General features: G+C 46.9%; 1 protein-coding gene across 1 annotated transcript; it reads left to right on the forward strand.

The window, feature by feature from the left end:
- Window positions 1-26,858, forward strand: LOC306779729 (SPRY domain-containing SOCS box protein 4-like). Its single transcript, XM_079271713.1, has 3 exons — window positions 1-262; window positions 15,899-16,788; window positions 26,072-26,858. The coding sequence occupies exons 2-3, from the start codon at window positions 16,080-16,082 to the stop codon at window positions 26,197-26,199; spliced, it is 837 nt and encodes a 278-aa protein (XP_079127839.1). The 5' UTR covers window positions 1-262; window positions 15,899-16,079; the 3' UTR covers window positions 26,200-26,858.

Here is a 26,858-nt window from a genome sequence, read left to right on the forward strand (position 1 = left end):
AAGAAAAAAAGCCGCCCGTGTGCGTGTAGCAAAAACGTCATTTCACGCCGGCAACGCGGACACATTTCCAGGTGTTTTGCATTACTTTGAACACTCACCATTCACCGGGTGGTTGGCGCTCTTCGTCGTACGCACTCGGTGGTTGTTTTTTTCCGGTGAGGACAGAGGAAACTTCGTCGTCGTGAGAGTGTTTTTTGTCGTGTCGCCTTTCTCGAAACAGTTTTCCTTTTGGACACGCTGGGTTGGGAAGAGGTGCCGTGCGGTAAGGTTCATGTTTTCTCTTCCGTTAAACAACCTAAAAAAATGATCGTGACTGTGTTGTGTTGTCGCTTGCAAGCAGAAAACTCCTGTTTCAAACTTTCCTCTTTTTAACTCTTAAATATTGTGTTAATTTTGCGCTTCATTCATCTTTGACAAATATAAAACAAAATGTTGACCGATAAGCAAAGGGGATTTGGTGACCACACATAAAAGAAAAATGTTCAAACTAGTCGCTTATTTCATTTATTTGAAACAATGTAACTTGTTGACTTGTTCTGTCATGCTGTGCACTGAACAGGTAGGACTGGTGCTGCAGCAACGTGCATGAGTGAAATTTAAAAAAGGCATTTTTATTCTCATTAATTGCTTTTTTTTGGAAGTCATTCACGCTCCGAAAACCTCGAGAAGACGCAGTAGAGACACATTCATCCTCCCAGGTGGTTGTGTTTTGAATGATTCAATGGCAAAACTAGACTGACAGAGTTTTGGATTAAGATTTTTGGCTCGCACGAGGCACTATATCTGCTGTTGTAGACCAGATAGCTGCCTTTTTAAAGGTAGGCGTATATTTTGGATACATCAATGGCAAGTTAATAAATGGCAGTTTTCCCTTGAATTAATTCCCCCTTTTATGTCCTGGGGAAATTAACAAAAAATAGACATGATTTTGTGACCTGCATGAGTTTTCAACCAAGCAGGGGCAGGCAGCTTCTCTTTTTTTTTTTTCTCCCCCTGAGCTAAATTAACTCTGACTAAGCACAAAGGCGTACATTATTCCAGGTGAGCAAACGAGGCGCCCCGCCGCCCCTGGAAACGGTAGAAAGTGGACTATTTGACCATTTTCCTTTGCAGCGTTGCCGGCTGATTCAAAGCGCTAAATGCGTTTCCTGTAAACCGCACCATCTGCTTTGCCCTGCTGGGCATCGGCAGGCTGCTGTCCAGAGAGAGTCATGAGAGATCTGTGTGGGTGGACCACAGCAGATGGGTGAGATGTAGGACATCAGCCGGCTGATGTGGTGGTCACCGTTTGGGTGTTTTTTTTTGTCTGGTGTTCAGTTGCGGGTTTTTTTCGCAGACAACTCAATCACCCTCGGCTCTGCAAAATGGTTTATATGTTAATTAGCGTGCTCATACTGTTGAAGGGTTAAATGCTCCCGTCCTGGAGGATCTATTGACCCCTGCACTCTATTCCCCACCAGCTGGGGTTTGACCCTGTGACCACTGACACCGGTTGACCTCGCTGTTGCCACCAGGGTGGGTGGCATGAGCGTGCCCGGGTTCACAGTATTCAGAGGTCAACAGTGGAGAGCTCTGCTGTTTAGGTCCAGAGTCCATCAGGAAGCCAAATACAAGGGGCGTTGGTCACTTCCAAGCAAAGAGTTGGACCAATGCTTTGGTTTTCACCTGGACCTGGTTGTATTTTTATTCAAATATTTGCTTTGAATAAAACATTTTTTTTATTGCATTCAAAACAGGCGGCAACATCCGCTTCCGACGAGTGAAGCCGATGCGGAAGAGTCTTACAACCTGCGTTCTCGCTAGTGTCCACCAGGGGGCGACTCCTCTGGTTGTATAGAAGTCTATGAGAAAATGACGATTAATGAAGTTGATTTGAAGCGACCTCATCTGTGATTTTAGGACATTGCCACTGTGGACTGACGTTTTGAAGCCTCTCGTTTGGCGTTTTGGCCGCCGCCGTCTTGGCTTTTTTGCAACCAATGAACAGACGGAAGTGATCATATTTGGATGGCGGCGGAGTGACGCTTTACGGTCTGTTTGACTCTAAATGGACCATAGTTTACAAAATGAACATCGTGCTGTATTGAAGAAGACTTGAAACTAGAGATTGAGACATAAACTCATGTTTACAATGTTTACTGAGGGAATGAATCAAGAGAGAAGTAGAGTCATTTTCTCATAGACTTCTATGCAACCAGAGGAGTCTCCTCTTGTCTTAAATGCAAGTTTAAGACAATCGAGCGTTGACTTCGCTCTTCACGGCCGGAAGTCTCATCTTTGTAGAACACTGGCTTCAGACTGTCTGTGTTAAATAGGACACGAGTTTATCCTTTTTGAAATGAATCCTGCTCATCGCTGTCCTCCTCTAGGCCCGGTGTGCGTGACTATAACGGAGTAGTTTACTGCTCACGTCAGCCAGGGTTGCCTGTCGCTGCTGGGTGAGCGATGCGCGCTGAAGATTGGATTCTCATCCTGCTCTTCAGCCAGATGACTGATGTTCCTCCCCACGGAGAGAGATGAAGAGAGGGGGGAGGGAGGTGAGGATATAAGTTACTATGGCGGTTTAAACCACATCCTCCTCAGATGTGAAAGATTAAGCGCTCCTCCTGGAAGAAGCTTCCGCCCCCACGTTTCTATACTGGTACACCGAAGCGCTGCATTGTGTGCCGCATTGAGCTGCTAACTCCTGTGAATGGAAACTACTGCTGACTGTGGTTCTGTTCACCTTGTAATGATGTGCTCAACATAGCACGAGATGAGACTAGAATTTCCAACCTCAACAGCAGAATGCTGTGTAAAAAGGAGGTGGGTGGGTATAGAAAACACAAACTAACTAGCAGTGATTTTGTCAAGGTGATGGTTTGTTGTCCATGTTGAAATGACCTCTGGTAGACGAGCCTGATTTTTCTGTTTTCCAGAGAAAAGATCACGCGATAGGGGCGTAAAGAATTAGGGCGGGACTTTGATACTCGATCAAGAAGCAAACGTGGACGTCAGTTTCTCCTCGTCCAGACTAAAACACAACCCGCGATATAAAGCGAAAACGCTTCAGCAGCGGTTTCAAACGTCTGTTTTTAGGGATTCTAAAACGCATAAACGTAGCAAAAGTTACGCGTTTTTAAAGCGAGCATGTAGTAGTGTGGACATTTCCTGGGTGAGAGTCAAATGGCATATTAGGAGACGCAGAAACGGAGGAGGAGGTTAGAATAGTGGAGTGATTAATGGCTGTGGATTACTGCAGGGATGGCCTTAATAAACTCTCTCTCCGGTAATACGTTAAGGTTTACAAAGCTTCTCGCTACTGAAGCCGTGAGCTCAAGCTCTCACAAGCACAAGAGACGTGGTTCTGATGCTGACAATGAAAACCGTGTGAGGTCATTGATTCTTAAGATGAATAAAGACATTCGGCACATCAGTTATGGCGGCGTGTGAAAAGCTTTTACAGATCCTCATTTCTATCGGTGTAGGAACAATGTGACGGTCTTTTGGACTTCTTCTCGAAACTCATGAAATGTGAGGTATTCCTCATTCTAAATACCTTCCCCAAAAAACCCTGCAGTGACGACTTAAAGCATGTATTTTAAATCAAAGCACCAGAGAGGATGAGTCGTAACGGCACTGGTTAGCATTGATGGCGCTAGCTGCACCGTTTCTTCCCATTTGTTGAGCAAAGAGCCCTGGTGGTAGTTTGTGTTTTATTCACTGTACATGGAGAACCTGATGTTCTGTACATGATTACATCTTCACATTCAACGTAGTGTTGACGAGAAGGTTAATTCTGACCTGGAAGCAGGAAGTTTCCTCTCGACTGTTTTAAAGCAGACATCCTGCGTTCTCCTCTTTGTTTCCTGGCATGCCAAACGGTGTGCCCAAACCACAGGGTCATCGTGGGGGCAGAGTACACACACACACACACACACACACACACACACACACACGCACCTGCTGTGAATCATCTCAGCTCAGGTGACCCTGAGCTAAGTGGTCTGATACTTGTCCTACATGGCTGCTCGCTGTCGGTGAGGTGAAACAGAAATGGAGGATAACGGCAGCACGTCGATATGATGAAGCAGAGGATGACGAGGAGTGGGTTCATAAGCCATGAGTGCAGTGCTTTGCTTTGTGATAAATGGCAAAGTATTAGCGACGGGTATCGTTCGGGTTTTATTGACGCTAGTACTCTTATCTAAAAAAAGAGAATTGATGAAGAAAACAATCAACGCTTTATTATTATTGTATGTAAACAAATGGTCTTTGTTGAGCAGCCATACAAAAAGTTCCAAAACCGGCTTCCTACTCGTTTTAAATGAAGAATGGTTTCATGGCAGCGTCCTGTGCTAATATATGCACACACACACACACACACACACACACTTACCTCTATTTCCAACTAGCCATTGTTTTGCAACACTACACTGCCATGAATAATTGAGTTGTCCTGTGTGCTCGTGGATGTGCTCCACTGACGTACAGCGGCTTTGGTTTCCTGCGAGATGTCGGGATCTTTGTTCTCAGCGGTGGGTTCCATCTGAAGAACGCTCGTCATCCTTCCTGTTTCTCTGCGTTCGTGCATGAATACTTTAACATTATGTAGGTCATGTGTTCTGTTTTAGCAAACGATACCGCGAAGTTAGCAAATGTCCAACGTGTTGCACCATCGAATACAAAGTGTTTCAGATAAGTTGCTGCACCACGGTGCACTTAACCAACTGTTGCCCGTTGCTCTGTTGCACGGTTCTCCTTGGGTCAGGGGAAAAACAAGCGTTTCTTCTGAGGCGGAGTGTTTCTGGGGCGTTTATGGAAAGCAGGAGTTTAGATCAAAGACCTTTTCACACGCGTCTACTTTCTTTCCCCCTCCATCTTTTTTCAGATTTTGTTTAGCATTTTTAATTAAAACCGTGTCAAGTGCTTGAGCACAGCAAGCCGTCAGAGTTGATGCACACGGCGTCTGACTGTAACTAATGATCGCTTTTCTCGGGGGGTAAATAAGACCACGAGCGCAGCAAATGGCACATCCAGCTAATTTGAACAACAAGAGTGACGCGGCACTTTTGATCCGCTAACGCGCCGTTTCAGTTAAGCTCCATGTCATCAGAACCACCCTGTGGCCTACGTGCACAGCGCGTCGGGTCGTTTTTGAGCACGGCCAGTCGCACTGTTAAAATATGCCGCTTTAGTCGAGGAAAGACGGGACAAGCTGTGAACATTTTATTTTGGATCGTTTTTATAGACGGGCGACAGGAATTCGAATATAGATGCTGGTGCTCCTTGAAACTTTGTCCTATTTATAAAAAAGAACTTATCGTGAGGCAAAGATGAGGCTTCTTCACCATGAAAGTAGTGTGGAAGTTTTAAAAAGCTCTCAAGTTGTCCAAAACAAGCCGTGGAGAAGCGATCTTAAAACATTTGGAGCAACACACTGAATCAGGAACTTATTTTTATAATTGATTCCGATGCGTGCAGAGTAATCTCAGTGACCGGCTCGTCTGCCGACAGCGCTTCATATTCTGGGAGGTTTTGGGGTTCACAATTTTAACAATCTCCAGGCCGAGGCGTGACTGTTTTGTTTGAGAAGAGACGTTTTCACGCTCACGAATGTTTCTACCTCAGTCGGACCACTTTTACTTTTGTTTCCACACCGGCTCACTTGCTGTTCCTGGAGCTGTGTGTGGATCATCAGCGCGTTACTGTGTGAGGCCGCGCACACGACCAGGGCCTGGATCAGCTGGTTAGATGTGTTTTTCTCTAGAGTATAATTTGGAAGAGATGCAGCTCGTCTCCACCATATTGAATCGGTGGATCATTTCTGATGCCATTAGACCTGCAATCAATAACACCTGCCGTGTCTTAAATAAGACGGTGTTGTTGGTTTGCTCATTGATCCACGGTTCAAGTTTTCACTGGTAGTTTAATCGATCCACTGATGTTCTTTTTGTTTAATACGGTTTCCTCATGAACTCCACACCTTAATGTCTTTAGAGGGTCTCCGGTGCTCTGTGGTTCATTTAATCAATGGTCACAACCCCCTCTGCACCATCAGCACTCGCTCCTCCGTCTCATTTCAGTGCATAATGATCAACACGACACCCTTTTGCAGAGTTGTGTTTTGTGTAGTCAACAAAGAGGCAGCGGTGATGATTTCTCACTCAGGAAAACCAGGTTGCTGGCTTTCTATTAACCATAAAGATGAAAAACATCTTTTCTCATTCACGCGTTCAAAGTCTATGATTTATATTTTTTCTTAAATGCGCCGATTTCCTCTGAATCTCTTCAGGTGGACCCCGGTGTGACCGGCCAACACTGGAAGCGACTCGGCAGACAGAATAGCTGCTCCACTGAAGCCCCGCTCGTAAAGAGCGAGTGCTCTCCTACCAGAGGAGCTTACGAGTAAAGCAGCTCTTGAGCACAGGGAGTGATGTCTGCAGCGGAGCGGCTCTCTGGGCTGCTTTTGATTTGCATCTTTTACGTGAAGAGCCCTCGGTCGTAACTGTAGGAGGTACTAATCTAATCTAATCGAACCTTTTCGTCTTTTCTCAGCAGCAACTGACCGGACCTTGGTGCCGGTGCCCCCGTTGGCTCCGTGAAGATGCTCTGTTCTCTGGACTTCCTCACGCTGATGGATTAAGAGGCGAGTCTGCTCATCACCTTCACTACGAGCTTCAGCGCCTCTGCTCCGTCTCTGTTCAAACCCCAGAGCTGGTTAATAGGGATGCATTGTGTTGGGTGATATCGGAGGTGATTGATGGTGGTACATTTATTAGTCTGTACTCGAGTACGGTTTTGAGGCGTCTTGTGCTTAACGTGAGTATTTCCATTTTCTACTAGATTCAGAGGGAAATATTGTACTTTACAAACATTCTGTTTCATCTGGTCCTTTCGTTGCTGGTTGTCTGGTCCTTTAGTTGCTGGTTGTCTGGTCCTTTAGTTGCTGGTTGTCTGGTCCTTTAGTTGCTGGTTCTCTTTTTAAATGGGTGTCGTTTATTCATGTCTGGCTACTTTTACACGAGTAAAGGATCTGATCACTTCTTCAGTGACTGTCGAGTGACGCGTCTGTTTGAAAATGATCTACCTCCATCCCTCAGCTGTGGAAACCTGATCGGACTGGTTTGGGCTTACCTGTAGGCACAAGGGGAACTGATCCAAGACTGGCTGCTAAATATTGCAGCAGCCCGTATGTAGTGCAGGCCTGGAGAGCTCAGGCTCAGGTTTCATCCTGTGAAGGCCTGTGTTGCGGCAGTGCACTTCAGAAGTACATTACAGCGTGCTGCTGACCCAAGACTTAAAGCTACAGCATCAGATCTTTAATAAAGTAGGTTTAGTTAAAGCATCAGGATTTACAGAAAACAGCAGCTAGCTTGAGTTTGCTCACATACGTCCAGACAAAGACGTGTTTAAGTGAATCAAGACCTCAAAGCACATGGTTACGGTTCCTCCGGTGCATCAGTAAAGTAACGGTCATATACTGTGCACTTCAACGAATTATACAGACAACAATCACCCCAACATGTGACCACATAGAACGTTTCTTTATACTTCAATGCTGAGTGAATAACAGATGTTCAGCAGGTGAGACTGGCTCATGTGTCACATGACCAACACAACAGAAGCCCCATCCATTGTAATCCAGCCCAGTACTCCTTATGAGACGATCGGTCTACGGTTCCCTTGCAGAAGCTGTTTAAAGAAGTTTCTGGTTGTATTTTACTCACTTGTTGTGGAAAAGCCTGTTTTTAAATGAGCCTAATAAACCAAAATGTGATATAAAGCCAACTGTGAGCGAATGAGATCACTGATTCAGCTCTTGTATATTTCATGGCTTTGACCTGAGACACGAAGACAACTGCAAGGCCTGTTCATGCAGACGAGCGTTGGATAATATCTGTTCAGGCTGTGAAATGACGAGCCTCTCCCCCTGCATTCACATCTTTATTTCTTTCTCTGCTAAACGCCTCCACAGTTTAGATTACAATGTGGCCGCCACCATGAGTCGCATCATCCGTACTCTTTACCTGCCGCGTCCTGTTGAGGGTCAACGCATGCTGCCGCGCGTCCCAAACACGGAGACGAGCAGACTCGCGTCAGCGATTTAGAGTTCCGTACTCGACTCCCCTTCTCGTCGTTGGACCGTGGGAGGAAACCGGAGTAGTCTGAGAAAATCCACACAAACACACAGAGCGCCCACAGAATGTGTGGCGCCGGTGAAAGTGCTGAGCAACGGAGCCCCACCAGCGTTGAGGTGTTGCATTAAAAATATTGCCATATGGGAATGTAAATATCAACGAGCTCCAACTTGTGTATGTTGGGACTTGTGACGTGAGGTTAGTTCACCTGCTGATCACATCTGCTGCCGTGGCAATATTTCTGGGAGACATTGGGTGTCTCTGGTGTTTGGACGGCGGCGCTGCGTTTGTGGACACATGAAGGAGCGGGACTCCCGGAGAGCGGTTAGCTTTGGCTGCTGCTACTTCCAACACGCGGTTGCCAACAAATTCTTCTCCCGTGTGAGCGGAGACATGGAGGCGGCCGGACGGCGGCTCATCCTCAGACGTTGGGCGCGTCTTTAGTCTGAGGAGCAGGAAGCCATTTGGACAAATGGGTCTATTATTGACTGGCCTGCTAGACTCTTCCATCTGCACACTGTGCAGTCGTCCATCTGCTTTGTGGCAGAAGAGAGGAAAAGGTTTTCTTTTTTTAAATTGTAGTGCAGTTTATATGGTCTGTTTTTTAAAAAATTTTATTATGATTGACTCGGCTGAGACCAACAGTCATGTGACAAAGATCCTTGAAACTTCAGGCAGCTGAACACACAGCAGAGAGGAGACGGGATAGGTTGTAAATCGTTCAATGCATTCGGCTCATAAAGCCTCTTTTTCCTACATTGTTAACTCAAGTGGGCACTTGGAAATATGGATATATACTGTAGATTCCACTGGTTTCCAATTTTTGTAAAATACGTTTTTTTTCTTTATGATTTACGGCATGGTAGCTGTTATAATGCACAATACATGTTCCAGTTGTCTGTACTTGTAGCCGTGGTGCTTCTACAGAGGAGCAGGACTTAATGCAGTGAAGAACGTGGCCACAGAGTAAAATGTGACGCGAGCAAGAGAACCAAACAGTTCAGAGGGTGAAACGGTAACGTTCTGTAGCTTGAACTATTTATTCTTAACCAGCAACTCTTTCCCATCTTTGTTCGTTTCTGTGAATTCATTCTTTGACTTGTTTTCTTGCCAATTTCCCAAACTTTAGTCTGTCCGTGCAATGAACTGCAGCGATAACAACCAACATATGTTTTCCCGCCTTCTCCTCATGATTTGTGCCCCTAAATGACTGCAAACCAGCACGCTCATGGCCGCCTGTCGGTGCAGTTCAGGCCCGCTCTCGCCGACCCTGCTCCAGGTCACGCTCCCGTCGATGCACCACACGACCTCCACACAAAGTAGTCCTGCGGCAAACAGCAGCAGCCTTCAGCGTGGGAGGGAGGAGTTCAATCTGTAATGAATGTCGGCACAAGCTCCAGTGTGGTTTTCCTGCGCGAGTTAATTTGAAGCCACGTTGCTTTAATAAACGCAGAATTCAGCAGAAAACACTCTTTTCAGCAGGCGGGGAGGAATGCTGATGGGGGGGGGGGGGAAGGAGAGAGAGAGGGGCTTCCTTGTCTCCCAGGGGAGAAAGATGAGATGAAGAGCAGCATGGATACATAGGTGGAGAGCGGGGGGGGGGGATGGTGTCGGAGCCAAGGAGGGAGGAAGAGAGACGATGGGGGAGGGGGGGGATTCTTCCTGTTGGGCCACATTTATTGGCTTTAACGGCAAAACCAGAAGCCCCAGATAAAGCTGACGTGGTCTGTTTCACCCTCAGGCCTCGTTACATTAGTTCCAGTGGAAAGTTCATGTTTAGTTCATGTTTAGACATCAACACAATGTGCAAAACCCAGCCAGCGTCATTTCAGTGAGACCACTGCATCAATAAATGCCCCCAAAGAAATGATCCGGAAATGGAAATATTTTAATCTTTATTTTTATTTTTAGTCACCAAGTGTTTAAAATATGTTTGCTGTTTTAAAAGGACCAATGACGGATTGAAACAAACGAATAAATGCAGTCTTTTATTCTTCTTTTTTTTATCAACCCTCTTTAATACTTAATTGAAGAAAACCACTGCGTGGATGTGAATGTCTTCATCAAGATGCCTGAACTACAAAACTCCCAAAGCAAATGTGAGAGTCAGCGTCTAGTGAAGGATGAATGAATGAATGAACTGAGGCAAAGCACTAATGACTGAGGGCACACAGAGTTCTATTCGTTAAACAAAGGTCAGAGTGAGAAGAACACAGCGTCTGTTTCTAGAGGTAAATAGGTGGAACATGACTTCCTGGTAAATGTAGAAGTCAGTATATCTTAGTAGTTGTCACAGTAAGCTTGCTTGTGGGCCAACGTACAGGTGTGTAAATCCGTCATCCTAAATACCGTAGTCGGCATAAAATACCGTTTGAATGCAACAAAAACAGACTTCCAAAGAGCGTCTGCTTTGGGAAACAATAATCTGTAAATGTGGGAGAACTGTGTGTGGTTTTCCGGGTGTCCTTTCCACAGGTTCTTCTGGAGTGGGTGGTTTTGTGCCGCTTGGGGGAAACGCTGAGCGTGCACCGCTCTAAGCCTTTCTCCCTCCCTCCCGCAGCAGCTCTTCTTCTTCTTGTGTGTACCTCGTGTGTACCTCACTGACGGACTAAAACTCTCCCAGTTTCTGTGTGAGAGGTATTTTTGAATCTTGGTGGCAATCTGAGGCAGACTGTAGAATATATAAATATTGAGGCATGTCAGATGGTGTGATGAAAGCCGGGTGAATCATACTGCTGTGATGATGCAAGCAGAGACGCGTTATTGACTCGTCAGCCGTCGGAGGACTCGTTTTTCTTTTCTAATGACGACTAAAGGCTTGTCCGTGTTGATCTCAGGATTTATCTGGTGAAGCCCTAAATGAGTGTGGAGCGGCCTTAAAGGGTGGTTTCTCATGTTTTTGTGTCCAAGTGACTAATGGGGACAACACTTTTTGAACTGGACCAAACTGCACCTCTGTAGGGTTTCTTTCCTAAATGTTGTCAAGCCACTTATAATACCAATCTGAGCCTCTCGGCTGCATAATTAATCACTTTTATTGGCCGTACATCGATGGCGAGGAGGTAATGCTCAAATATTCTCTCTATTAGCCACATGGAGACAAAAGAAACGTACCTCAGAGGACCAATACACAACATAAATGCTGTGCGTGTCCTCACATTGCCTCTTCCGTTAGAAGTTGCTCTTCACACAGTGAAAAGCTTCGGTCAGTTGGCGTGTGCGTACATCCTGTGCAGGATGAAAGAAGTCATTGGTCGACCTTTGTTGTTGTCTGAAAAGGTTTTCAGGTTCTTTTCTTTTTTTTATTCACCGGTGAAGCTACAATCGGTCCTGTTGTATGCTCGGAATACGAATCGGCAATAGGTCCGTTTTAAAACGTTGACGCAGTTTTGTTTTTTAGCTTTGCGCCGTACTCGCCGGCTTGTATTTTATTTCATTTCTTTGTGCTTGTAGAAGAAAAAAGAAGCAGCGTTCAAAATCCTGAGAGCACCAACCAAAAATTGAAATGTACTGCGTAGCTTCGTGTCAGAATTCATCCTGTTGACTCTGAGAACGCCGAGCTGTTCGGGGGGGCTTTGTTGCTCTCCGTGGCCTCGTCTTCTATAGACGCAGCACAACCGCGGAGAGACGGAGAGACGATGACATCATGTCTTTTGTGCAGCATAACAGCGCTACCATGACATGAATCACAAAAGAACTTTCTAGATAAGTTATCCTACAAATTTTGGAAAACAATGGAATCTATTTGTCCAACATATTTCTAAGTGTTACCAATGTTTTGAAAGAGGCTGTACGTGCTATAATCATTGAATTATGTACATTTTATAACCTTTACTTACAGCCGCTCTGCTCTGTGTTCAGCATCCCGAACTTCAAAGTTTCAAAGAATTGTTGTCACGTGACTGTTGGTCTCATGTGAATCTGTCATGGTTTCCTAGTTGCACTGAGAACTTTTAAATGAGACATTTAATATAAAATATTTTTGATGACTTTTCTTTTTTTTTCTTTTTTTTTGGTTGCTTTTTCCGACTGAAGCGTTCATCGCACATGAAGCGTTCGAGTATTGTTGGAAAGGTGAACATCTGACGATAATAACGGTCTTCACAGCATCTGGCTGTGATAAACGATGTCTTGTTGGCGATTGTTTAAAGAAAACATGCTTTTCAATCCTGCCCGTGGGTTTTAGGGTTCAGAGGGTTGATATTCATGCTTTGGATTATACTCTCGCTACCGTTATCTTTAAAACAATCCCTAAAGATCTATGCATTATCATCTTGGCACCTATGGTTGTTTGCCTTCATGTTAATCTATATCACACATGCATAGATCATGCATAGATGAACAGTTGACGTAAGTAATTTCGGGGAAATGCTTGTTAGGACGGTCTGTCTGTGTGATATGCTAACAATGGCTGTCACGCTACCAGAGGCCTCTCCGTGCCACTGCCTCCCTTTCTGCTCTGAGATAACCAGTTTGTGCCGTGGCGTCTGGTCAGGTTGCTTCTCCCCGAGCGTCCCGGCTCCGCTGCCCCTCAGAGCGGAAGAATAAAACACTGGATTTTCTTTTAACGCGGTGGAGGAGATGAAGCAGATTGTTCTCGGTTGCTCCTCGCTGTATTTGGAACTGGATAATCCCTTTCCTCTAAATTCAGAGCTTTTTAATCCGGAGGGCGGTGAGGTTAGACGGCACATCTCATCCCGTCTTTCGAGCACGTTGTGTTTTTTTATCACCCGCTCTCAGTGCGCCTCACTTCTGGCATCAGTTCTCCCGTCGTTGGTATACTTCTCCGTCGTCTGACTCTCTGTGGAAACGGACCTTCTTCACAGCCAGCTTTGTATTCTGTCCCGTCACTCGCCTTTAGATATCAAACCAGCTTCTGCATTTCATGTCTCTGCTCATTGTTGGTTTGAAGCAGCACTTTGTCTCCTGATCCTCTGAATGTCTCTGAAACTACGGGTCTCTTTGTTGTGAGCACACGGTCGGTAGTTTGAAGCTGAACTCTCTCCCACCGTTTGTTTTTGTGGGCATCTTTATTTTTATTCATAGTGAGACGTTGTACCGGAACGTTGTGCTGGAATATTTGCTTTGCGTTATAACGGCTCGTTATTGACCAGCATGTCCCGGTAGCTGTGTTTTAATGTGCGGTTTGAAATATCGCGTCGGAGGAGCTGCACGGAATTACAAAAATCTAAAAGTTTGTCAATTTGTGGTGGTTTCTGTATTTGTCGAAAAACAGTTGATGCGTTAAGTGGATTGTGAAAACCACACTGCTCACATCGGGGTAGAAGATGACTCTCTTTCACCAAGTTTATGTAGATAAAAGGCTCAATAAGATACCATCCTGTGTGTGTGTGTGTGTGTGTGTGTGTGTGTGTGTGTGTGGGTGTGGCAGCAGCTCTCTGCACAGGAGGGTGTAGCGTATTGCCAGTGGAGCACTGGGGTGAAGTTGATTTGAAGTTTGGTATTCACCGGCTGGAAGTGCCTTTTTGATGTCTGCAGCTCCATGTGGACGACATCAAATCTCCCCAAAGGCTTTTTTTCACAGAGAGGCCGACAGGAGCACTTGTCTCTCTCTCTGTCTCTCTCTCTCGCTGTCTCTCGCTCGCTGTCTCTCTGTCTCTCTCTCTCTCGCTGTCTCTCTCTCGGTGTCTTGCTCTCAAACACCCTCTGGCTGGAATCCCTAATCGCTGATGCAGCCAGTGTGTGACAGAAAGCAGCTGGAAAGCCTTTCATGGGCTGTGAAGGTGGGTCGATTTTCAGGTTTTGCTTTACAAGCGTAAACCGTTTCGATTTTATGCAAACCGGCTCAACCGGCTTTTGTTATAACCGGGTTTTACAGGAGAAGAATCAACACGGAGCGTTCAGTTGATCACCAGCCAAAAAGACAGTGAACATACATGCATACATTAACACATCTGTTACAGTAATGAGCAGTACGACACCGGGATTAACATCATGCATGTTTCTTTTATAAACGGAGCTGCAAGTGTGTGACAGGCCGTGCGCAGGCAACATGAAGGAGATCACATTTCAGTACAAGATGCTCACTGCACGTAGTGGTCTTTTTTTTATTCTTTTTTTTTTTGGGGGGGGGGGACCAGTCAGAAAACTAAAACCGTGACAATATGGCGGCGTTTTGGATTTGAAGCGAGCTGAAAGACGTAGAGGAGTCGAGGTGTACTCGCTGCAGGAGTTGCTACACTTTGATTCACAGGCTCAGTGTCATTATCTGTCAGTAGAATCTAGAATACCGGTGCTACTCAGGTTAGCTCAGTGGCATGTCTGTTTTGAGAGCAGATAATAATAATGACACTTTTTCTTTGGATGAACTAAATTATTCTTTTAAAGTCCTGCTGTAATATTTGAACCCTGCTGGATACTCAGGCAGACGAGTGTGAAACATCTGATTTCCTCAGTTAAACTATCGTATGCGACCACTATGACGAGCCACGCGAACACACACACACACACACACACTCACACTCTCTCTCGCTCTCAGACATTGTAATGTAATAACAGACATGGGCCTTTGGATACATAACACCAGATTTAGAAGTGTGTGTGTGCAGTCCAGGCTTTTCCTCGTCATGTTTTCCTCCTCCTCCCATAAATCACCGCCTCATCGTTCCCCCGCTGACAGTAAATACTTGAGGAATTGCCAGCAAAATGTGTGCATGAGCGGTACGAGATCTGATTTAGTTATGCGTGTCACACATGTCAGCCGACTAGATATCTTTTGACATTATTGTGATAAATATTGCTTCTTAAAAAAAGAAAATATGGGAACGTGTCACTTTTCATGGGTTGTGGTCATGAGTTGGCAATTACTTTCTTCCACAGCAAGTGTCCACTCGGCTGTTTTTTAAATGCAGGCAAACAATGTCTCATGTGAGCTCTGGACGTGGTTGCAGACGCACACTGTGTGTGTGTGTGTGTGTGTGTGTGTGTGTGTGTGTGTGTGTGTGTGTGTGTGTGTGTGTGTGTGTGTGTGTGTGTGTGTGTGTGTGTGAGACTAAAGCCTACCCTTGTGGGTCAGTACCAGTTACTGTTCTGTACTTTCCCCGGGAGAGTTGTGTGGAGTCCTTTTCTGAGAAACTATAGTGGAGTGGGGGAAACATTTGAAGCAGTGCACACAGGAGAAATGTCAGCACAGCTTCTCTGGACTCGGTCACGCAGGGAAACAACTGAAGACGTTCTGTTTGTTACATTGTCTTATAATAACTTATAATTATGGTTTGCATGGTAAAGATTTAATTGGCTAGGAAGAAAGAAATTATGCTCTGAGCCCTTATGTGTTCAAAGTTACTGTGAGGAACTTCTGACTGATTCTGAAACTCCAGCGAGGCCTCCGGCAGAGACCGGTCCACCGCGGTCAGACCCGGACCCGGCTTCACTGCAGCCTTTGACCCCGCTGCAGTGAAATGAGAGGTTTTCTAAAGGGACTCCGGTCTCTACCGTCCACAGGGACCACGACAAGCATCACAACATGAAATGTCCTCAACTGGTGTAAATGTGCAGTAGAGAGCCAGCTTACATACATTGCCTGATGTTACACAGAGACACTTAAATGTGTTTTTCCACACATCAGACTGATAACTGAGGACAAGAGATGGTTTTCTGCTGAAATGCTAGAAGTGAAGAGAAGTTCATCCTTCACTTCTCTGTCCTCGTCGTTTGCTGTCCTCCCCACAGCTGCAGGCGCCGTTTCTGCCTCCGTTTCTGCCGTCCTCAGCGTTTGATTGCGTCCATGGAAATAATTCTGTGCGTTTGTGTTTCAGGAGTGTGGTTCCCCCTGGCTGAAGACGGCGTGCGTGTCCAACAGCACCTTTCCACCCAGGACCCACTGTGTTACCGTTGCGCCCATGAGGTAACGTCAGGACCTAGCGCCCCCTCATCACCACCCTCGGCCCATCCATCTCCCTCCCCTCTGGCCCCTCCTTCCCTCGGACCCACCCAGCCATGGGCCAGAAGATCTCTGGCAGCATCAAGTCAGTGGATGTACGCGGGGAGCCCTCGTATCGGCCCGTACGCCGCGAACTGCGGGACCCGGATTTCTGTCGGCCCCCCAGGCTGGACTTGCTGCTGGACATGCCGGCGGCCAGCCCCGAGACCCAGCTCCGCCACGCCTGGAACCCGGACGACCGGTCGCTCAACGTCTTCGTCAAGGAGGACGACAAGCTGACGTTTCACCGTCATCCAGTGGCACAGAGCACAGACTGTATCCGCGGCAAGGTGGGCTACACCAGGGGCCTCCACGTGTGGAGGATTCACTGGCCGGCTCGACAGAGAGGCACCCACGCCGTCGTGGGCGTGGCCTCCGCCGAGGCGTCTTTACACTCTGTTGGCTACACAGCCCTGGTGGGCTCCGACTCGGAGTCCTGGGGCTGGGACCTGGGTCGCAACAGACTCTACCACGATGGAAAGAACCGGCCCGTCTCCATGTCGGCTCCCACGTATCCCTGTTTCCTGGAGCCGGACGAGTCGTTTGTGCTCCCAGACTCTCTGACAGTAATACTAGACATGGACGAAGGAACGCTGAGCTTCATGGTAGACGGACAGTATCTGGGAGTAGCTTTTAGAGGGCTCAAAGGCAAGAGACTGTATCCCATCGTCAGCGCTGTGTGGGGGCACTGTGAAGTTTCTATTCGCTACGTCAACGGACTAGATCGTAAGTGGCACAAATCTCACGCACACACACACACGCACGCGCTTGAAAAACCCAGTCAGTGATGGAATATATTTGACAAGTTGCTGAACAGTGATTGTGCAGATGTGTTGTTGTTCATATGGCTGTTTGACGGCAGGAAGAATGATGGCAATATGTCGTATGAAGTGTCGTATTGTGAGGCACGTCTGTTGATGTGAACCGTGTCATTAGAGACGTCCCAAAGCTAAGTACAGTATACGGCAGATCCGTGCATATTTTAATTTGTCAAAATGTATTTCGGTATGAAGTAGAGGATTTAAAGAGTTTTCCCTCTGCAGTAAATGGTAAAGCTGAGTCTCGGATGCGTTCCTCAGCACAAGACGTCTTTGCTGCGTTCTCTGCTCACAGATGTGTTTTGATGAGAAAACGCGTGAACCTTTCCAGCCTAATCCCAGTTTAAGTGCAGCGCACTCTCGTTCGTTAGTGGCTGTCATGCAGCCTTTAAAGATGTGTTCATATTGCCTCGTATTACATCAAATGCATGTAACTCAGTTTACACGATCCTCTTCCAAGTCGTAAGACCGGTGCCTGTTTCGGTACCGCTGTGTGCATTGGTGCCACTGCAGAGAGGTGGATGTGGTGGGTAATATATCACGCTGCAGAGATGTTTTGTTCGTCTACGAAACTCGAGATAGGTTTTATATTTAGACGTGCTCATCAGGGCTGTGCAGGCCCAGGGTGAGATTTAGAGTCATTCTGTAACAACTTTGGGGTTTTTGTAACTGGATTCCCGGAGTAGGACCGGAGTAGGACCGGAGTAGGACCGGAGTAGGACCGGAGTAGGACCGGAGTAGGACCGGAGTAGGACCGGAGTAGGACCGAGAGAGGGTTCAGTCACCGGCTGTGCGCGTCTCCAGTTGCATGACAAAGTACGATTGTTTTGACGATGGAAAGAACAGTCTGAGTCAGACAGCTGAGTCATTTTGACAGTTTGTAAAAACCTCCCAACTCTCTTACAATCCTGTGTGTCTGAAATGGTAGCGTTACTGTGTAAGGACATCAGAGGCAACTGCTTTTAATATATAATAAATGGGGACAGTCAAAACGTGCACCCCAAAATATATAAAGGTCTAATATTTAAAGCAAATGTTGACAGGGAGAGAACAGATGAAGTGTAACCTGTGACTTACTGGACTCATTTATGAGGGAACTGTGAAGAACATGACAACATCTGCAATACTTCTATTTCATAGACACGCTAACTGTATCAGATCTACAATAACAGTCAGTTACTGTGATGAAGCTTTTATTCTTTTACGTCACATTTTCAGTATTAAGCTGACTTATAACTGAATATCTGAATCGCGCAAAATATAAGGTGACTAAAAATGACTACTGAGCCCTGTCCTCACACCTGGTCTTGGTTCAGGATTTAAGGGTTGAGGCCAGACTGGGAAGGCTTTACTTGCAGATCTTCAGAGCTCTGTAAAAAGACCACAATGAAAGGGGGCTGCTGCTTTGCTTAACGTCCTGCCTGTGTACCGTTTCTAGTCTCTTTTTAGCATTCTCTCCGGCAGTCTTCTAACTTTAACAGACTCTGAAAACTGTATCCATCACTGTGATGAAATAAGAACATCTGTTTCACCACTGTCCTGAAGTCCCCATAAAGGTGTGTGTGTGTGTGTGTGTGTGTGTGTGTGTGTGTGTGTGTGTGTGTGTGTGTGTGTGTGTGTGTGTGTGTGTGTGTGTGTGTGTGTGTGTGTGTGTGTGTGTGTGTGTGTGTGTGTGTGTGTGTGTGTGTGTGTGTGTGTGTGTGTGTGTGTGTGTGTGTGTGTGTGTGTGTGTGTGTGTGTGTGTGTGTGTGTGTGTGTGTGTGTGTGTGTGTGTGCGTGCGTGCGTGCATCTTTCCCAATGTTCCTCTCTGCCCTGCTGCTCTTTCCTGTGAAATGTCAGCCTTCTGACTCTTCATCTCCATCACGTCTGCCCCTCGGATTGTGAAATAGCCCCCAGTCCTCCTTCCCCCCGCTCGAGCCTGCATGTGGCGCAAAGTGGCCCGCGGGCGTTTGCCGACAGCGAGGCATGGACACCGTGTGTGTGTGTGTGTGTGGACAGCAGAGGAATCTTGGAAGATGTCCCAGTGTGCCTCTGAGCTCAGCGTCTGGCCTTTGGTAGTGGGAAACGTTGGGTTAGTCGTGTGTGTGTGTGTGTGTGTGTTAATCTTAAAGGGGAACTCTACCGTTTTTACACATCAAGGTCTGTTTACAAGTCTTGTGGAGAACTACTGCATATGTGAAGAAAGTTGGAAACGGTTGTTTTTTGTGTCTCCAGAGGGAGTTGTGTGACGTCTCATGAATTGCCTCAGGTGATGTCACTTGTTGAAAAACGAGACACACGGGGTTAAGAAGTTAGAAAGAAGTGAGCCAACCACACGGTATAACTTTGACCTAAACGATCAGTTTGAGTTGCATTGTGGGTGATTTAGGCGGCAGGGTTTGACGAGGAGGAAGAATGCGTGGAATACAAGATATATGTGGTTCAGCTGCGTCGATTTTGATTTGTGACGATCGCTCATAGCTACTTGTTGTCTTTCTGTCCCCTGGATGCCTGTTGGGGGAGACGGTTGACAGATAAAATCATAACTGTCTTTTAGAGGAATAAAAACTGACACTCATGGTCCCTCCTTCTCGCCCCACTAGAAATCACGAGATGATCTATATCCTTTTTGTATCCTCTTGGCTTCCTGTAGAATCTCTATGCAGTTAGTGCATTGATAGACTCGTCTGCTATTTGATGGCTGAATAGTTTGAGCCGTCTCTTTTTGGCCAGACTAATGAAGCGTGGAGATGGAAAACAGACTCTACAAACGGATAATGGTGCCAACTTATGAGCCTGAACCTGCAGCAATCACCCATTTCACTTTTTGTTTCTGCTCATTGCAGAAGGCGTCACTGTAGGTATCAAAGATGAGACTCGCACATTCTCTCCTCTCGGACGTTCACGTCTGCCTGGCACGGCGTAGCTGAGGTCGGCAGAGTTTGGAAGCCACGCGTGTTCAAAGATCCCGTGTTCAAAGATCCCGTGTTCTGACAGAATGCACATGAGAGACGAGTGTATGATGTCGCGCTTAAAGAACTCCTCCACGTTGTATAATGGAAGCATCAATGTTCATGCTCCGAGATGACGGTGCCCTCTCTAATTCCCACATCTTGCTTCCGTGCATCATCCTATGGCGGCTCAGAGAGGATCCTCTTGCTCCCCTCCTGGTTTCTCCGTCCTGTAGTCTGTTCACGTTTTGTTTTTCCCTCCTCACTCCTGCTGAGAATCCTTCATTCTCCATTACTTTCTCCCTGGGTATCCTTCTACCTTCCTGCCCTGTCTGTATTGTCCCTTAATACTCTGCATTCATCCTTTAGTCCTTTGCCCCTCAGTCCCGGAGACACTTGAAAGCAAACTCTACTGAGACATGAAAGCAAACTCTACTGAGACATGATTTCTATCGGTGTTCCTACCTCTGACTTGCTAGTCTGGAAGTAAAAAAAACAAACAATGGCGTTGCTCTTTCTATTCCTGGAAAGCCATATTTTTGTCTTCCCCACAACAAGCCTCATGACATGACAGGCCTGTCGGGCCTAAAGGCAACAATCTGATCCAGACTCCTCTGGTCTCGTTCAGGTGTAGAGAACAGGAAGTGGTTCACGCGTGAACCCTATTTGACTCCCACTCATTGTGTTTCATCTCCTCTCTGCTGTCTTCCTTCTCTTTTCCCATCCATCCCTCTCAGCACTAACCCTTTATGTTCTGTATACACGCCCGGTAGTGGTGGCAGGTTGCTGTGGGAATGGTTGGAGACCGCTCTCTGGGGGATGTGTGGGCGGGTAATCGCTGACCAGGCAGCTTGCTCACTCGTCTGTTGGTGAGGACGTGCCCTATGCAAATGTCTTCCTACCGCCCGTCTGCAGCTCAGAGCAATGAGGCAAGCTGCAGCATGAGATTAGACACGGCTTAGAGTTAAAGTTCAACATGTACACTTACCCTGCAGAAGGCTACTTTGGACTACATAGCATCTAGTCAGTGTTAATAAACACGGGGCCCGTCACAATAACTAATGTTGTCGGACTCTAAATTGTCCCAAATAAACAATACTATTTGTATTTAAAGACTATTTTAAGCCACTGATAACATAATAATGCAAGAACCCTCTTCAAAGAGCAGCTGTGAGAATATTCAGACGAAAAAACAACAAATAAAAAGCAATCTGTTAACAAAAATGTGCCAAGTCTGCACAGTGCCGGCTCTTCTAGTGGTCGGGAAAATCATGCCGTTTGTTCCGCCGTCACGTTGGCGACGTGCGTATGTATACCAAAAGGCATAGACACAACCGCAGTTCCCCGTCACATTGAACTCGAGTGCGTGTTGCATGCACAGATTAACCTAAAGACTGCCGCGTCAACGATCTCACAGCGTGGATTCATAAATATCTGGCAAACTTTACGTGACGCCGGCACGCAAAGAGGAATCGAACGAGAGGCAAGTGAACATCCTGTCGTCCGATGCTCGTGCACTGTTGGATCCTGTGAAACAGGCAGCAGAATTCACTCCGACGAGGTTAAATGATGAGACTGATGTGAAAATGCATCGGTGGATTCACTGTGAGAAGAGGTGGGCAAGCGTCCGTCACACTCACAATGCTCATTTATTGAGTGTCGGTGATGCAGCCTGCTAGAAAACAGCCTTCTTCCTCACCACCGTGTTCATAACTCGCTGTTCTCACTGTCCTGTCATCGTACAGCAAGTTAAAGTGTCTTGGAATATTTGTCAGACTTGCATTCAGTACGAGTACATTTCTCACTTCCCACTTTTGTTTGTGCCTCCTCGAGCTCGTGACCCCGTAATCGATCTCTGTGCTCCCTCCTTGAATCCTTCCCTCCTTGAATCCTTCCCTCCTTGAATCCTTCCCTCCTTGAATCTAGCTGAGCGAGGTTCACCAGGATGCTTGCCGGAGGAGCTTTACGCGACGGCACACCGGCGTGTCCTTTTGAAGAAGCCTTTCTCGGCACCCCGTGACAAATGGAGGAGGGGTGACACTCGGCTGGAAATAATCTCAACGTTCCTTTTGTATTGAAATAAGTTGTAAATATTCACGATGAGCAAACTTTATCCCCTTAACCTTTTGCGTTCTAGCCGCATTCCTTGATTTTTCAACCACTCTGAGGGAGAGAGAGAGAGTCTGCGATCGCGTACAGAGCGCCGGTTCCTCCCCGCCGCTCGCCTCGCTCTCCTGCTCCACTTTTCATTCTTATCTCGTACATCATTGATCTCATTCTGTCCGTCCCGTCAATATATCCCCCCCCCCTTCCTTCCCTTTTCCTCCCCTTTGACCCGTCGGTGAGATTGGGACTCTATATGTAAGACAGACGCACCTGTCTTCTTAAAACTAGGCCAGATGGCCCCAACCGCTCTGTGCTAATCTATTAGATGAGCATGGCTGGGAGTCTGTTACCTGGGCGCCTCTCCGGTAATGAAGGGAATGCAGGAGGAGGGGGGGGGGGGGGGGGGGAGTTGAATGAACAGTAAATTGGAGCACGTCCCCAAAAAAAGCTGGACCTGCCTTATTTCTGAGTGAGACATAACTGGGTTGTGTCTGTCTCGTGGTGAGCGGATGTTAAAACCCACACAGAGGAGTTGGGCTGCGGGCGATGGAGTGGAAGAAACCGACTATCACCGTCTCACCTCAGTGACGGCAGACTAACCGACGCCCCCCCCCCCCCCCCCTCCACTTTGTTCTCGATTAAGTGTTAGCTTGATGTATGCGCCTGCCAGCCCGCGGGCCTCTGTAGTCCAACGGTGCATCAGCCGCTCAGTCGTCCTTCACCACACTTTCCCACACCAGCTCCTCTTCGGTGTGCCAGGAATCTGTCAGAAACTAGTCTCTAGCTGTTACCCAAAGAAAAGTCTTGAGTGCTTGGGAGGAAAGTGCAGACGTGGACAGTTGCACGACTGATTGGAGTGATGAGGAATGTGCTCTTCACCTCTGGTTACATGCAGCTAATTAGCATGTTAATTACAAAACGTTCCCACTCATTCTGACTCAGTAGAAAGCCATTCAGGGTTTTCATGTGGAGGAGATGCTGCTGTGAATATACACACAGCGACTTTGGGTTTAAGGTGCATCGTTATCCAGACCCGAAGGTATGTCAAGTTAATGCTAGAGCTCCCTTTATAATTGGAAAAATATCCACCAATATGAATTCAATGGATGAGGCCTTGTCACAGAGACATTTCTGACTGGCAGTGCAATTATTTATAGCTATTAGTTATTTTGGATGAACTTGTGGCAAAGCAGGAGTCTGGAACGGCTTTTTATTTTTAATCCCAAACCCACTTAGCAGTGTTGTTGGTCTACCGGCTGATGGACGGGGAGCACTTACTGTGTTTTGGTGCTCGTCGCCGCTGTCTGACGGGACCACTTGTCGCCCCCGGCAGCCTGCACCATGGAGACCGGCTCGTCTCAGCAGGGATTGGCTGGTTTTCAGCAACTTTGTAGCATCATCGTGTCATCGCCTCCCTCAGGAGGGCAATGCTACTGTGGTAGCATCACTCTCGTTAGCGCCAGCAGTCGTGACTTTACTTTTGACTTTTGATGAGACTGTTGCATTTTCAGTGACGATCCTCTTCTTCTTCTTGGTGATGATGATGATGATACAGGCGGGTGTGAAATGAGGATTAATGTTGGTGGAAGAAATAAACAGTAATCGGGCTCACTTCTATGAAAGTCTGCGATGGAAGTAAAAGTTTGTTTCCACAGAATACTAACGCACTTAAAAATTGCATTTGTTTGGAATAATCTGTAATAGCGTTATCTTTGTGCACCTTTCTCCCAATGAATGACCCGGTTCCAGTAGCGGCCCTCTGGATAGAACCTGCAGGAATGTGCAGCTCGTTTTGGGTGAACAAGCCTCGCGATGTATCCGCGTCACATTCTGTGTTTTTTATACCGAACGGTGACATGTTGGTTCAATCAGTCAGGTTGAGACTGACTGATGGGTGCCGTTAGTAAAATCCACCTCTGTGTGGAGGTGCACCAACGGTGTGAGATCGCGAGTCCTTTACCTGTGAGAGTTCAGGCGGTGCCGGTTCAACGGAGACCTGGTTGTGTGAACGTCTTGGTTCCTAATCTTGTGAGCGGATGGTGCAGCATGGACTCTGTTGTACAGACGGAGGGTAATAAGATGTAATTGTCCTGCCAAGTGTTTCTCTGGCTGCTGCGGTGTCGTTGCACGCTTCGCTGCACGTTGTCTGCATTCAGTCGGAGTTTATTCAAACACGTCTTTTGTTTTGGCCACTTTGTTTTGCCATGTTGACGTGGCGGCAAATGAATTCCCGCTCCTGCCACTTGTCCCCGAGGTGCTCTCAACAAAGGCTTTTCATTAAGCACACGGCGGCGGAATGAATTCGGATAGCTCGTACTCTGTTTCTTTACACGCTGTCAGCTGCTGTTCACTGGTGGATTTAATTATTTCCCCCCCGCTGCTGCTTCAAAAGGTCACTTTCCAGAGCGCAGCGGAGGAATTCAGTGAAAGGTTCCTGCAAAAGTTCACTCTGGTCCCCGTGCAGCTCTTTGCTCGAATATTTTACAACAGAGTTCTTCATCATTGATTCCAACAGAGACGTTAGGTGAACATTTCTCTGACGATCAGCCTTTAAATGGGATCTTGATATAAGCTGAGTCGATGTTTATTTGATATTCTCTTCTCATCCTCACTTCGGACTCACTCCCGTTTCCTTTCGTGTGTGTGTGTGTGTGTGTGTGTGTGTGTGTGTCATCCACTTCCTGCCCAGAGGAATGCCTGAGGTCTGTCGACGGGTTCCACGAACACGCTCCAGACTAGTCATGTATTCACTTCTTATTTGTTTGGGGGGGGGGGGGTCTCAGTTTGTGGCAACGTGGTGCACTTTTAATAGACTCAGTCACAGAGGAGGCTTGTTTGGATTGGTGTGTTTTAAGCAATCCCTTCACATGCTGTAGCGAATGTATTTCTGTCGTGCAAAATATGGACAGAACCAACATCAGAAAATGATGCCGCGATCATGTCTTACCACACCGAGGGTGTGACGAGTAAACGACACAAAAATGCGAAATACTCTCCTGCGAATATTTCACATCAAAAGCGTTCATTCTGGCAGCATTGTGATTTTGTTTTTGCCGTCTTGGTTCAGAACACGGAGCCGCCGTGTTGTTGTTTCAATACGTCCGTTCCACACAACGTGATTGGTTGATGCCTTTATTTCACTGTAATAAGAGTTCTGTGTGAAAGTACGAAAAAACATATTGATGCACGAACTGATCGCCCCTTTTGTTTCACGGCCTTCAGACTGATTCACAGTCCCTCTCATGGCCCTGAGCTGTAATCTATTGATGAAGCAGCTTCAGGGTCTTTGGTCAAAACAATGGCTCCATCACTAAATCACAGCGTCACGGCAACAAGCTATCGCGTGTGTGTGTCTTTTGAATATATCTCTATGCTAATGGTCATATAGCGGGCCAGGCTAGTTCATAGAAAACCCTTCAATCGCCGTGTGTGCCCCCCGCTCGTGTCCTTCACACAGTGTGCTCGTGGCCTCTGAGCAGCAGGATTTCAGCCCCACCAGATGGAGCTTCCAGGTTGGGACGGCCGTCAAGAGTCTGTTTCTGTCTCGACATGCACGGACATCGCTCGCCTCCGTGATTGGTGGAGGGGGAGGGGTTGCCATGTTCTGCTGGCATACATTGATGAATAGTGAAGATGTGTCTTTGTCTCCATATTGTTAGTGCTGCTTCTCTTTCTGCTTGGAACACACACACAATGTTGTTGCATTATAATAGAGTAACTCGCTCAACATGCTGTCGTTCAGTACGTGTTCACTGCCGGACGTCATAAAGTACAGGCAGCATAATTCTCTACCGAATAAAAAATGAACTTGATGGGATTATGTATTCGTGGATTCGCTGTGAAATCGTCAGTTTTGAATCACTGGATGTGAGAAAACAAACGTGGTTCCATTTTTAATTGGTCACTGTTATCTAGCAGGGCCGTCTCTCCCGCTGTCAAATACACCACGAGCATCACTGCGCTTCCATAAACGTCCTGCCGCATCTGAATGAGGCCATACGGAACATTAACGACACGTATGTGTGACTGAATGACGCCAACAAAAAGCACAACTCGGGTATATAAACCCGCTTCGAGTGTAACCAAACTAAATGCAATGTGAAGGGTCTGTTGTGTCGCTGTTTCACCCTAACCACCATGTCTCTCTTCCTCAGCGGAGCCCCTCCCTCTCATGGACCTGTGCAGACGAGTAGCTCGACTGACTCTTGGCAGAGAGCGCATCCATCACATCGACACCCTCCCGCTACCGCAGACGCTGAAGAACTACCTCCAGTACCAGTGACTCACTCTCACACACACACACACACTCTGATGGCATGACACCGAGCTCCATTTGTTCTAATGGCAGCCAGCCTCCAAACTGAACCTAATCAGAACCATCAGACATCTGCTGAGGCTGCGGACGATGGCGTTGACTACGAGCAGGTGGTGAAGATGGCGCTGCATGGGGTTTGTCTGTTTTGAATGTTTTTATCTTCTGTTTTTGCGCTTTATTTTTTAAATATATTTGTAGCTGTCTTCCTACCGGACAGAGGAGCTGATGAATGAAACAAAGAGTGAGACATTAAAAGGAGGATGTTTCAATCCGGTTTCCTGCTCGTCACACGTACAGAGTCCTCTGTTTTGAAGGCCTTAAACGCTGTGGTTTCGGTGGTGACGGCTTAAACCGCCATCTTTTCTGCACGCGCGCTGTGGAAAGCCTCCTCTGGAAAACATGCTGGTATTTATATTCCAAACAACACAGCAGGCTCTGTGGAGAGGCAACAATCCCTCCAAGCCACAGGAGAGAAAGGAAGAAAGTCTACAGGGTTCTATTTCTGTTCGTGCGTACACAGTGCAGCACACAAGGATTACACACACACACACACACACACACACACACACAGAGTGTATATACTGTGTGTGTGTGTGTGTGTGTGTGTGTGTGTGTGTGTGTGCAGA

This window comes from Melanostigma gelatinosum, assembly GCF_949748355.1.
Source record: "Melanostigma gelatinosum genome assembly, chromosome: 7".
NCBI lineage: Eukaryota > Metazoa > Chordata > Actinopteri > Perciformes > Zoarcidae > Melanostigma > Melanostigma gelatinosum.